Source organism: Chiloscyllium plagiosum, chromosome 30 (assembly GCF_004010195.1).
Source record: "Chiloscyllium plagiosum isolate BGI_BamShark_2017 chromosome 30, ASM401019v2, whole genome shotgun sequence".
In the NCBI taxonomy this organism is placed as follows: domain Eukaryota; kingdom Metazoa; phylum Chordata; class Chondrichthyes; order Orectolobiformes; family Hemiscylliidae; genus Chiloscyllium; species Chiloscyllium plagiosum.
Genome location: NC_057739.1, coordinates 23897332 through 23911768, shown reverse-complemented (window position 1 = coordinate 23911768; position 14437 = coordinate 23897332). Strand labels below are relative to the sequence as shown.

Below are 14437 nucleotides of genomic sequence, written 5' to 3'. Positions count from 1 at the left end.
AGGCGTGGCCATAATCTTGTAGCTAATTGGATAATCAGACTGTCAATCAATGGTGGCTAGCGGGTTTGGTTAAATCAAAACCAGGCTGACTTTTAAATGTCAAATGTGTTTAAACTTCCACTTTTAGCTTTCACCGTATTTATTTGTGCGCATGTTAAAATATTAATTGTTCTGAGATGTGTAACTAATTTATTAGGGATTGATTTCTCATTTTGATTTTTTAATTGGAGGGGGATAGTCGGGTCAAAGGGCGTTGCCATGGTGATTGCGTTGTACCCTGAAGCCATGGAGTACACAGGCAGCAGTTACATCGGGGACTATCACAATGGCAGGTATGGGGGGGAGCGGACTGAAATGCCAGCTTCTCGATGACCAAGGACACGACTTAGGAGAAGGGCTTTGCTCTGGGTTCCCCTGGGATGCAGTCCACGGCCTCTTTCTTCAGCACAAATTTCACCGCAGACCGACTACACCCGAAATAAACAGAGGGAGAGAAATTGCTGGAGAAATTGAGCAAGTCTGGCAGCATCCGTGGAGAGAAAACCGACTTAAAGTTTCGAAAGTCCTTTTTCACAACCTGTGGAGAGAAAACAGAGGTCACTGGACTCCGAAACTTTAACTCTGTGTCTTTCTCCACAAACGCTGCCAGGACTACTGAATTTCTCCAGTCACTCTGTATTTTTGCTTCAGGTTTCCAGAGTCCGTAGTTCTTTATATTGAACAGATGAAGTGCTGGAGAAACTCAGCAGGTCTGGCAGCATCTTCAGAGAGTGAAACAGAGTTAATGTTTCGAGTCCAGTATGCGATTGAGTCATAGAAATGTGCAGCACAGAAACAGACCTTTCAGTCCAACTCATCCATGCCAATCAGATATCCCTAAATTAATCTACTCCCATTTGTCAGCATTTGGCCCATATCTGTCTCAACCCTTCATATTCATGTTACCCATCCGGATGTGTTTTGAATCTAATTGTTCTAGTCTCCATCACTTCCTGTAACAACTCATTCAGTATACACACCACCCTCTGCATGAGAATGTTGTTCCTTATATCTCTTTTAAACCTTTTCCCTCTTACCTTAAGCCTTTGCCATCTAGTTTTGACTCCCCTACCCTGGGGAAAAGACCTTGGCTATTCACCCTATCCATACCCCTCATGGTTTATAAGGTCACTCCTCAGCCTCTGATGTGCCAGGGAAAATAGCCCTAGCCTATTCAGTCTCTTTCTGTAAGTCAAACCCTGCAACCAAGGGTATGGAAACCTGAATTGTAGCTCCAGCGTACAGGAGGTTGAGAGTAATGAGGTCATGAATAAGATTTCAAGGTCGCAGTAATTATGCTGGCAGGCTGGAAGGTGGTTTGAAGTTCAACACCAGGAGCATCTGGAATAACGTGGGTGAACTTGTAGCATGGGTTGGTACCTGAGACTCCGATGTCGTCATTTCGGAGAAATGGATAGAGCAGGGACAGGTTCAGGGGTTTAGGAGTTTCAGTAAGATCAGGGAAGGTGGCAAAAAAAGAGGAGGTGTGGCATTATTACAGCAAAGGACAGTATTACAGTGGCAGAAAGGGCATTTGATGAGGACTCTTCTTCTCAGGTAGTATGGGCTGAGGTTAGAAACAGGAAATGAGAGATCACCCTGTTGGGAGTTTGCTATAGGCATACGAAAAGTTCCAGAGATGTAGAGGAAAAGATTGCAAAGATGATTCTGGATAGGAGTGAAAGTAACATGATAGTTGTTGTGGGGGACTTTAACTTTCCAAATCGTGACTGGAAACGCCATAATTCAAGTACTTTAGATGGGTCAGTTTTTGTCTAATGTATCAGGAGGGTTTCCTGACACAGTATGTAGATAAGCCAACAAGAGGACTATCACATTGGATTTGATACTGGGTAATGGACCCGGCCAGGTGGTAGATTTGGAGATAGGTGAGCACTTTGGTGATAGTGACCACAATTCGGTTACGTTTACTATACTGCAGGGCAAGAGTTATAAATTAGATTGGATTCTCTACAGTGTGAAAACAGGCCATTTGGCCCACAAGTCCATGCTGACCCTCAGAAGATTAACCCACCCAGTTCCTTTTCCCTCTGATTAATGCACCTAACACTATGGGTAATTTAGCATCACGTCTTTGGACTGTGGGAGGAAACCAGAGCACTCAGAGGAAACCCATGCAAACACAGGGAGAATGTGCAAACTCCACACAGACAATCGTCTGAGGCTGGAATCGAACCCGGGTCCCTGGTGATGTGAGGCAGCAGTGCTAACCACTGAGCCACAGTGCGGGAAAGGCAATTATGATGTGATTAGGCAAGATTTAGGGTGCATAGGATGGGGAAGGAAACTGCAGGGGATGGGCACAACTGAAATGTGGAGCATGTTCAAGGAATAGGTACTGCAAGTCTTTGATAAGCCTGTATATGTCAGACAGGGAGGAAGTGGTCGATCGAGGGAACCGTGGTTTAGTAAAGAAGTTGAATCTCTTGTCAAGAGGAAGAAGGAGGCTTATGTTAAGATGAGGCATGAAGGTTCATCTAGGGCGTTTGAGAGATAGAAGTTAGCCAGGAAAGAACTAAAGAGTGACCTAAGAAGAGCCAGGAGGGTACATGAGATGTCTGTGGCAGGTAAAATCAAGGAAAACCGTAACTTTCTATAGGTTTGTCAGGAATAAAAGAATGACGAGTAAGATTAGGGCTAGTCAAGGACATTAGTGGGAAGTTGTGCGTGGAATCCAAAGAGATAGGAGAGGCGCTGAATGAATATTTTTTGTTAGTATTCACACAGGAAAAAATCAATGTTGTTGAGAAGAATACTGAGATACAGGTTATTAGACAAGATGGGATTGAGGTTCACGAGGAGGTGTTAGCAATTTTGGAAAGTGTGAAAATCGATGAGTCCCCAGGGCCAGATGGGATTTATCCTAGTATTCTCTGGGAAGCTACGGAGGAGATTGCAGAGCCTTTGGTTCTGATCTTTATGTTGTCATTGTCTACAGGAATAGTGCTAAAAGACTGGAGGATAGCAAATGTTGTCCTCTTGTTCAAGTAGGGGGGTAGAGACAACCCTGGAAATTATAGACCAGTGAGCCTTACTTCAGTTGTGGGTAAATTGTTGGAAAGGATTATAAGAGAGAAGATTTATAATCATCTAGAAAGGAATAACCTGATTAGGGATAGTCAACACTGTTTTATGAAGGGTAGGTCGTGCCTCACAATCCTTATTGAGTTTTTTTGAGAAGGTGACCAAACAGGTGGATGAGGGTAAAACAGTTGAAGTGGTATATATGGATTTCAGTAAAACATTTGATAAGGTTTCCTAAAGTAGGCTATTGCAGAAAATACAGAGGAATGGGATTGACGGTGATTTAGCAGTTTTGGTCAGAAATTGGCTAGCTGAAAGAAGACAGAGGGTGGCGGTTGACGGGAAATGTTAATCCTTGAGTTCAGTTATGAGTAATGTACCGCAAGGATCTGTTTTGGGGCCACTGCCATTTATATAAATGATCTGGATAAGGGTGTAGAAGGATGGGTTAGTAACTTTGTGGATGTCACTAAAGTTGGTGGAGTTGTGGATAGTGCAGAAGGATGTTCCTGGTTACAGAGGGACATGGATAAGCTGCAGAGTTGGGCTGAGAGGTGGCAAATGGAGTTTAATGTGGAAAAGTGTGAGGTGATTCACTTTGGAAGGAGTAACAGGAATACAGAGTACTGGGCTAATGCTAAGGTTCTTGGTAGTGTAGATGAGCAGGGAGATCTCAGTGTCCATGTGCATAGATCCCTGAAAGTTGCCACTCAGGTTGATAGGGTTGTTAAGAAGGCATACGGTGTGTTAGCTTTTATTGGCAGAGGGATTGAGTTTGGATGCATGAGGTCATATTGCAGCTATACAAAACTCTGGTGCAGCTGCACTTGGAGTTTTGCATACAGTTCTGGTCTCTGCATTATAGGAAGGATGTGGAAGCTTTGGAAAGGGTGCAAAGAAGATTTACTAGGATGTTGCCAGGTATGGAGGGAGGCCTTATGAGGGAAGGCTGAGGGATTTGAAGCTGTTTTTATTAGAGAGAAGAAGGTTAGGGATGTCTTAATAGAGACATACAAGATGATCAGAGGATTAGACAGGGTGGACAGTGAGATGGTGATGGCTAACAGGAGGGGACATAGCTTTAAATTGAGGGGTGATAGATATAGGACAGATGTCAGAGGTTGTTTCTTTACTCAGAGAGTAGTAACACTAGTAGACTTGTCAACTTTAACGGCATTTAAATCGTCATTGAATAAACATATGGATGATAATGGAATAGTGTAGGTTAGATGGGCTTCAGATTGGTTTCACAGGTCGGTGCAACATTTAGGGCCGATCGGCCTGTACTGTGCTGTAATGTTCTATGTTATAACCCTGGCACCATTCTTGAAAACGTTTTCTGAATCCTTTCAAGTATGTATTCTTCAGAAGTTCTGAAACCAGATTAACACTTCAGCTGGAAAATGAAAACCTTCATCTGTTGTCTTTCCCCTCCAGTCAGATGCCAAGTGGCTTGCCTGATTTCATTTTCTGGTGTTCAGTGAGAAAGCAGTCTCACCTGTTGAGTCAGAAGGTTATCAGAAGGTCCATACTTTCTCTGCAGTGACTTGAACACAAAAAATGCTCAGCTGACCCTCCAGTGCAGTACAGGGATTGTGTCAGTGTCACAATGTTTTTAACCAAGACGTTAAACCAAGACTCCAATATCCCATGACACTATTTATTCAAAGAGCAATTTGTTATGTTTAATCAGTATTGATCCCTCAATCAATAACACTGAAATTGTTTTTTGGCTTTCACTATATTGCTTGGGAACTTATTATGTTTAACTTGGCTGCTGCATTTCCTGTTGTACAATAATTACTGTGATTTTTAAGAAGTAGTTCATCAGTTGTGTTGCATTTTGGGACATCCCAAAATCATGAAAGGTGTTATATAAATGAATGTTTTTCTTTCCATCCTTGTTTTCAGTTTTTATATTCAATTTCATAATCAAATAGGTTCTTGATATACTTTACATTCTATATAACCAGAACATAACCAGCAAACCAGTGGATGTGGTGTATTTTGAGAAGGCTTTGATAAGGTCCCACACAGGAAGTTAGTAAATAAAGATAAAGTTGAGAGAATATAATAGTACAAATTGAGAATTGGTTAATAGACAAAAGCCAGAGAGCAGGAATGAGTGGATAGTTCTCAGGTTGTCACCCTGTTACTATTGGGGTACTATTAGAATCAGTACTAACTCCACTAGTGTTCATAGTCTACATAAATCATTCATAGGTGTGGGACCTCCATGCTGACTATCCTTGATCACATTATTCCTATCTAGATGTGCATAAATCCTATCCCTTACAATTCTCTCTATGAACACTAACTCCACTAGTGTTCATAGTCTACATAAATCATTCATAGGTGTGGGACCTATTGTAATATTGCCAAATTTGCTGATGTTGCCAAACTGAGTGGGAACGCAAGTCATGAAGAGGGTGCAAGAGGTTTAAAAATAATTTGGATAAGCCCAGTAACTGGGCTAGAAGATGAAATTAATGTAAATAATTGTGAAGTTATTCATGTTAGTGAAAAAAACAGAAAGCAGAATATTTCTTAAATGGCAAGGGATTGAGAAAGTGGTTGTCTAAAGGGACCTGTCTATCAATCACAAAAGTTGGCATTCAGGTGCAACAAGCAATTAAGATGGTGCATGGCATGTCAGCATTCATTGCAAATGAAGTAACGATGCTTAACGAGTCTGTATTCACTAGAGTTTTGAAAAAATGAGAGGTGATGTCATTGAAACTTACAAAATTCTTACAGGGCACTACAAGGTGAATAGAAACAGGATGTGTCGCCGATTGATGATTGTAGAACCATGGGACATAATCTCACGATCGGAGGGGCAGGCTATTTAAGATTGAGCGTGGTGGCACTATGTAATTCTTTAGTCCAGACAACTGTGGAAGCTCAATCATTGAGCAGGTTCAAGACAGAAATCAATAAAGTTCTTGACACTGATGACATCAAGGGATTTGGAAACCGTGTGGAAAAGTAGCTATGATCCAGAATGGTGGGATGAGCTTATTGGGCTGATTGCCTTATATCTGTTCATACAGGATGAATTTTCCCATTCCTAAAGGATGTGGGCATGGTGAGTGAGTTTGGAAATAGGGCAAATTTGGAAAAATTAGTTTCTCAATTGAGAAATAAAAGTCCCATTCTGCAACCAGGTTATGAAAGATGAGTCAAGAATCTCGCAGCAGCAAGAGGCATATTTGTATGCATTTATATCTCATTATTAGCTAATCTCAACTCATTGAAATACATTTTCCTATTCTTCCATGCTCTGCATAGAAACTAGGAAATGGTAATGCTGACATGAAAATCAGTGCACGCAGCTGGTGCTTCCAGCTTGTCCCTTGATCTTCTGTGGCTCCATCTTGGATATCTGGGTGTATTCCATAGGCTGAGACTATCTGCACATTCTGTTCACAGAGGTGGCATCAACATGCACCAGCCAACCACATCATCATGGATATTTCGACTCACTTAGAATACAGTTCTCCAAATCAGTGTTGCATTTTGGAGCATGTTGGCAACTTTCATTTTTATGCTGTTGTCAGGACACTTTGGATGCTAGAATAAGCATCCATCTCAAGCGGACCTCAGGACTCCTTACTTTGGATGCTCACAACATCTTTGCCTTGCCTTTTTGCACTGTACACTCAGGTTCAGAATTGAAAGACTCACAGTACTTCTGAATTACCTTGACTTTCAGTGCAAACACAAGGTTTTTTACGTTGTTATGGTTGTCAACCTTAATTAATCAAGGGGATATATGACACCATACTTCATCAATGTTATACCTACAGCACATCCAGCAGCTAACATGAAAAACACACTGAATGTGCCTCAACCAAATAACCATGTTTCCAAATCTAACCTAGTCTTGGGTCAAGTCACGGCAGACTGTCAAGGAGCCTCATTACAGTCAATCAAAGGCAACATCTGATCTCAGTCCATGTTGGGATTCCATATCACTGCAGTCCATGGAGTGGGGCCACAACAATTCTGCAGACCCAGTGCAACCTTTGCAGCTATTCATGGTACATCAGTTGTGGAGCTGCACAGAGATCAGTCAGGGGTTTGAACATTCATTATGGCTGCCTGTCCAAGTCAATCAGACCTGGAGATCAGCTCAATGAAAGGCAAGGGGGCACTACTGTGATTCAGAAGTTAGGCAAGTCAGTTGTTGGGATTGGAGGCAGCTTGCTGGGATACTGAGGTGACAGCAGTTGTGAAGGAGAAAACCCAACGTATAAGGGTGGGAGACAATTGTGCACTGGAGGACCAAGATACTGAGGGGGGGATCAGCAACAGTTACAAACAGCCAGCCTGGCTTTGGTAGGCATACAGTGCAGCACAATGGTTGACATGACAAAGTTGTATGGCCGGGATTCAGGGGTAATGTTGGCAATGCAGTGGCTAATGAAAGAAATGGGTGGGAATAGGTGACATGTCAGTACTGATACAGGGAGTGAAAGGAAGAAAGAAACATGTCGATTCAGGGGAGCCCCTTGATTACCAGGTGGAGTCTGTGACTCAGTCTGTCATCACGACCATGCCTTCCATGGAAATCTCTGCAACTACACCATGAGTGGGCAGAGTAAGTAGTTTATTTCTATCTAAGTACATGGGCTCTTCTTGTGAGTGATGTGAGGCCTTTCAAGGGACAATTTCATTAACCAACACTTACACAGTACAGGTTGAAGCCATCTGTAATCATAATACACTGCATGTGAAATGCATGCAATATTTAACACAGTTAGGTACAAATTCTGGTCACATGCAATCTTGATCATGTCATTGGTCATTGAATATTGATCATAGTCATCTTTGTGAAGTAGCAGTCAGCACTGGTGACCTTAAATAGGTTATAGTTTGCTAAGATAATCCGAGGTTATATGTGAGCACAGAGCTGATTTCCTCTCACCGTATACTACAAGTATTCACCAAGATGCTCTTATATGTAGCTAATGAGTGGGTTGCACGGGGGAGCCAGGTTTCAGTAATCATACAGCACTTACAATCGCCTACTTTTTTGTATGGTACAGCTAATGCTGCATTCATAGGAATAAGGTCCCTGTGTCAAATGTAGGGATATTTCATGGTCCTCTTTATCAGAGTTTTCCATGACCCTCTATACGAAGAAATATGCTAAACTGCCATCTGTTGAGAGTGCTGACTGCTCACTTTACTAAGAATCTGTTCTGTTTCTGATATTCCTCACATAAGTTTATAGGAAGTGTGATTGATGGATCCAGCCACAACTGGAGTTATAGTATCTGTGACCATGGTGCTGTGATGGCACAGAGAAATGGAAGGGGAACAGTTGTATCAATAAGCCCAAGACCAGCCGCAACTTCCATTCACTGTCAAATAGCTTCCACATGAAGAGGTTGTTGCTAAAGGTGCCTTCAGAAAGTGGAAAAGGACAGGAGGCCCAGGGTCTTTCATCATCAGTGCTATTTCCTCCAGATGATTGAGACACATTGCCATTGAGGACTGAGGATGTCACAGAAGTGTACCAACAACTGGAACAAGACCTGTCACCTGAAGTGGGACGTGGCCATCCTATCCCAGTTGCCTTAAAGTGACAGCTGTGCTAAACTTCAATGTTGGCTTTTAAAACAACTGCTTCCCAGGATCCACTTGGGGCCTCAGAAGCTTCAATCCCTAAATACATCAGGGCTGTTTGTAATGCAATTTGTGCCAAATCACACCACTTCATCCCATTTACCTGTGACAATGTCAGTTAGCAAGCTTTGAGAAGATTTGTAGCTCAGGTTGAGGATCTGGATGTAGGTTTGCTCGTTGAGCTGGAAGGTTCATTTTCAGACATTTCATCACCATACTAGTAACATAATCAGTGAGCCTCCGGATGAAGTACTGGTGGCGTGGCCTGCTTTCTGTTTGTGTTTAGGTTTCCTTGGGAAAGAAAAAAGAAAGCAGGCCATGCCACCAGTGCTTCATCCAGAAGGTCATTGATGATGGTATCTCATATGGTGATTAAACGTCTGAAAACGAACCTTCCAGTTCAGCGAGCAAACCTATATCCACAATGTCAGTGCTACAGCCCGGGCAGAAGGCTTTACCAACATAGCTTGTTTCCCCCAGCTGCAAGGACCTACACACTGTACAGACAACACATTGAGAACACCATATCATTATGCAGCAGATTTCATCAACAGAACTGGTTCCATTCCATCAAGGTACAATTCATCTGTGATCATTGGTACCGCATCTCAGAAATGTGTGCAAGATATTTTGTAAGCTGCCACAAATTCCATATCCTTAAGAACTGTCATGTTCATGTTTGTTTCAAAAGGTGATGATTTACTCAGAAAAAACAGCTATTCTCTGAAACCATGACTGATGATCCTGTTATAGAGTCATAGAGATGTATAGCATGGAAACAGACCCTTCGGTCCAACTTGTCCATGCCGACCAGATATCCCAATCCAATCTAGTCCCACCTGCCAGCATCCGGCCCATATCCCTCCAAACCCTTCCTATTCATATACCCATCCAAATGCCTCTTAAATGTTGCTATTGTACTAGCCTCCACCACTTCCTCTGGTAGCTCATTCCATACACATACCACCTTCTGCGTGAAAAAGTTGCCCCTTAGGTCTCTTTCATATCTTTACCCTCTGACCTTAAACCTATGCCTTCTAGTTGTGGACTCCCCCACCCAGGGAAAAGACTTTGTCTATTTTTCCTATCCAGGCCCCTCATGATTTTATAAACCTCTATAACGTCACCCCTCAGCCTCCAATGCTCCTGGGAAAAACAGCCAAAGCCTGTTCATCCTCTCCCTATAGCTCAAATCCTCCAACCCTGGCAACATCCTTGTAAATGCAACCCCTGACTGAAATTAAGCATAGCCCATTCTTTGAGCAAGGCCAACACTGATGAGATTCACCAATGAGGCTCTCATGTTTGGATTGTTCTGGATTACCGCAGTATAGTCAAGACATAGGATACCACAAAATCCTAGCATGCTGTTCTCTGCACAACTGGAGCAGACAAAGAGGGGAATTGATGGACATTAAAGAGTTGGCACAGCAGCAGCAGTCTTACGAGGAGAGAAATGAGAACATTGTGCAAATGGTACATTACCTTCGGCAGGACAGAGCACAGCAATGTCAGACGCAACACTTAATTGACACCCAATTTCAAAAGATGTGAGCTGGATGCAGAAATCATTCATTGACTGGAAATTTGTTTTTTGTCAAAACACAAGCAGCCCCTATTTAGACCAGAGGCAATGCAACCTTTATTTATTTATTTATTTTCTTCACTTTTGGTGTTGTTGAATAAAAGTGAAAGTTTTCAACTATTTGAAGGTTTTCAGCATGTAATGGTCAAACATTAAACAGTGAAAAGATGTTATGCTACACTGGATATTAGGGAAAAGGTAGCAATCCCTTAAAACAGGGTTCGAAGATAGTAGTGGCACCAAGGATGGATAGACTTAAGAGCTTCATTTTTCTAGCTACAGTTAGAGTCAGTTGATCAGATGGTTGCTGATATAAAATGGCAACATATTTATTAATGTGAACTTGAATTTGCATTGACGTGTCACCAGCACCACCTGTGTGCCCTCAGAAGGTTTTGTTTTTCATTCACCTCCTACTATATCCACTGTGAACGTCAACTCCTGGCTTACACTGCTTAACTTCGAACACGGGTGAACTTTAAATATGGTGCCCTGTCTGGAAAGCTGAGGATTTCCCAGTTGTGTTGAACAATTTTGCTTTTGCAGAGTGCACAATAATGTGAGCATGGCACCATAGAGGTGTGCTTCATAGCTATTGAACTGAGGTGAGCTGTAGAAAATAACGTGAGGAAAACTGAAGTTCACACACCGATACCTTTGATGAAACACCTAGAAATTAACACTAAACAATTTTTGATAAAATTCAGCCCTGTAATTTCCTTACTCAAGAAATGTGACAGCGGTATTCTGCGCTGATGGCAGATATTCCAATATAGTCTTACCAACTTCAATTAAGCAACATAATTTATCAATTATTTGATCCCTAAGCTTATGTTAATTAGTTTAGATGGTAATTTTTTATTATTTCTTGGGATGTGTGCATCACTGGCTAGATCATCTTGTAATGGGGTGACACAGTGGCTTAGTGGTTAGTACTGCTGCCTCACAGCACCAGGCACCCAGGTTCAAATCCAGCCTCAGGCGACAATTTGTGTGGAGTTTGCACATTCCCCCGTATCTGTGTGGGTTTCCTCCGTGTGCTCCGGTTTCTTCCCACAGTCCAAAGATGTGCAGGTTAGGTGGATTAGCCATGGGAAATTGGAGGTTACAGTGATAGGATAGGGTGGGTGAGCCTGTGGGATGTTCTTCAGAAAGTTGGTGTGGACATGTTGGGCTGATAGGCCTGTTTCCATACTGTAGGGATTCTATATATAATGCACATCTCTAGTTGCGAAAGTAGTGTTGAGCTGCCTGTTGAACCACTGCATTCCATTTGGTTTAGGTAGACCCACAATGCTGTTGGAGAGGGAGCTCCAGGAATTTGAGTCAGCAACACTGATATATTGGCGATTTATTTCCAAGTCAGGATGGTGAATTACTTGAAGGGGAACTTGTAGATTGTGGTTTCCCCAAGTATCTGCTGCCTTTGTGCTTCTTGATAGTAATGGTTTTGGAATGGAAGATTTAGTCCCAGAAACCTCACTGAATCTCTACAGCGACTAGGAGAAAGTAAGGACCATAGATGCTGGAGATCAGAGTCGAACAGTATGGTGCTCGAAAAGCACAGCAGGTTAGACAGCATCCGAGGAGCAGGAGAATCGATGTTTTGGGCATAAGTCCTTCATAAGCGTCTCCTGCTCCTCAGATGCTGCTTGACCTGCTGTGCTTTTGCAGCGCCACACTTTTTGACTCTGAAATTCTGCAGTGCAGTTGGTACATGGTACACATGCTGCTACTGTGCATCGGCGGTGGTGTTAAAGTACAGATTTGAGACAGCCCAGGGAATTCCTTGTGGACTCAACCTGTAAGCATCTCTTGGTTCGTCCTGGAGATCATACTCTTTGGTAGTCTGGAATAAAATAAACCTCTTACAGTTTAGTTTAATTTTAGTCATCCCCTTTATTTATCAGTAGCATCACTATTACAACATAACACTGATACCTATAAGCTGAACTAGCTAGGTTCTAATAACCCAGGAGAGTAGGATATCACGTTTCGTTTAAGAGCCCTCGCAGGCTACTCTGCTGTACTGTCACAAACAGGCTTCCTTTATACAAAAAGTTTACAAAAGAACTGCATGTTCTTAACTAGACAAATAACAGTGAAGGACAATAATTTGGGAGAGAAGTTAGTTGATACTGAGTTTTGTTTCAGGGTCAGAATCAAACCCTGTTATTAATTTCACAAGGGAACAGCCGTGAATATTATCACTTGGTGTCCTGTTTACACAGATTCACTGATGTTAAGGCAAATGTTCTTAATTGCCTTACCCTCCCTGCCTGTCTATTTTCTAGTGTGCAGCAAATGTGTTTTATAATTCAACATTACATTTTAGTCTAAATGTTTAAGGACAGAATTAAGGCTGTAAACTTTCTCATTCCCTCGTTTTATCATTTCATGACAATCCCATCAATCTGAATTCTTAACTGCTTTTTTTTCTGATAGTCACATCCAGCTGTTTCTTAAGTAATGCCTAAAGAATTTGTATCACTGATTAACTTAATGATGGCGGTATGACAATAAGTAGCAGACTTACCAATGAAGACTCAACAGAATCCTACCAATAAATATTTTACAAAAAAAGGAAATTGAACAAAATAAACTATTCAAAATGTTGCTATGTCAAGATTTTCTATAATTGTACAAATGTAAAACTTAAATGCCCTTACCTATAGAAGCATTCTCATTAAAGTACTCATACCTGGTTAAAAAAAATCCTCCCAATAGGATTTATTCACAGAGCAACCTCTTGAAAGGTTGGAACTGAAGTGAATTTAATCCTTTACTTTTCTAATTTTTTTTTGTTCCTGGCTACTTTTGTACCTAAGATGACATTGTAATGCGGCAACTGTAAACTTTTCACTGTACTCATTTGAGTACATGTGGTAATAAAGCAAATTCAAATCAATTCAATTCAATTCAGTATAAATTCATCAAGCAACTTATTATGTGATAATACTTATCTGGTTTCTATTCCTGTATGAATGTCAGACCTCTGCACAGTCCCCACCCCAGTCTAAAGCAAAAGGCTGGTCCTCCTTTGTAAAATTCCATTTTATATGTAACTATGATGTCACTTCTCCAGCCACTAGTTTAAAGTAAATGGCCTAAAGCCTTTCCTAAACTGCTTAATGCCTCTGCCATAGCTGTGAAATGTTTGATGGCAAATGCTTGTACTAAGTGTTGATATGCAAGTACCTGCAGCAGTAATCTTTAGATTAATACTTTCTAAGCTTGTAAATGAATGCATACTGTGCTCTTAATGTTGCTAAAATGTTGGCCCAAAATCAATGTTCTGCCAAGTTTAATTGTACTTAAATTTAGAAGACTTCATATTCTGTAGACTTAAAATACTTTAAAATAAACATTTTAGAAAGAGAATTAAATTGAGTTGGCTTAAATCACTGTTTTCAAAGCGTAACTGAACTGTTGTTCATCCCACTACAACAAACCAGAAATCATCTTGGTATATGGGTAAGAATGAGTTCAAAGGCTGACTCACCCTTTTTTGGTTGAGTTGCATTGGGTTTTTTGGAGGATATGTCAATGTGAGATCTAATGAGTTCTCTGACTGTATTCTACCAAACTTTCTCGTTAATTATCCATTATACATTATGGCACCAATCATCATCTGAGCTTACCATGTGGTGTTTCCAGAACAGCTCACAAGATACCTGCTGAAAGACTGGCATCCCTTGTGCCTGTGCCATCTTTGAACACCCTTAGTGCACTCAGACAAGCACAGTCAGTCTGAAACTGCCTTGCATGGTTCCTGATATTTGTCCCGACATGGCAGATAGGGAATACAGCACCACGGTTTGTGAGCAGGGTCCTGGAGGTCCTGATGAATAGGGTGGTGCTGATGTGGGATTTCCTCCTCCCTCAGGATCACACACTAGACTGTGCCAGCCTTGTCCAACGTTGCTAAATCAGTTTCAACTGACTGGAGGAATGCCCAGCACTTTAGGAAGAAGATCAAAGTCTTTTTCCACTCTTCCAGTGTAAATTTCACCATCTACTCTCCGAATACTTCACACTCATTCTATCACTGCTACCTCCAATCAATGCTCATGCTCTCCCCCTCTTACTAATTTCTGCACATCTTCCCTCACTCCGTCTGTCTCAAGAACCCCA

The 14437-nt window shown here is 41.7% G+C and overlaps 1 protein-coding gene across 2 annotated transcripts in view; it reads left to right on the top strand.

Moving 5' to 3' along the window:
- Positions 1-243: 243 nt before the first annotated feature.
- morn5 (MORN repeat containing 5) overlaps positions 244-14437 on the top strand; it is a 30797-nt gene continuing 16603 nt past the window's right edge. For both annotated transcript variants that reach the window (XM_043720110.1, XM_043720109.1), the window contains exon 1: positions 244-332. In XM_043720110.1, the coding sequence (XP_043576045.1) occupies positions 259-332 (74 nt within the window). In that variant the 5' untranslated portion in view covers positions 244-258. The remainder of the gene's footprint in view (positions 333-14437) is intronic.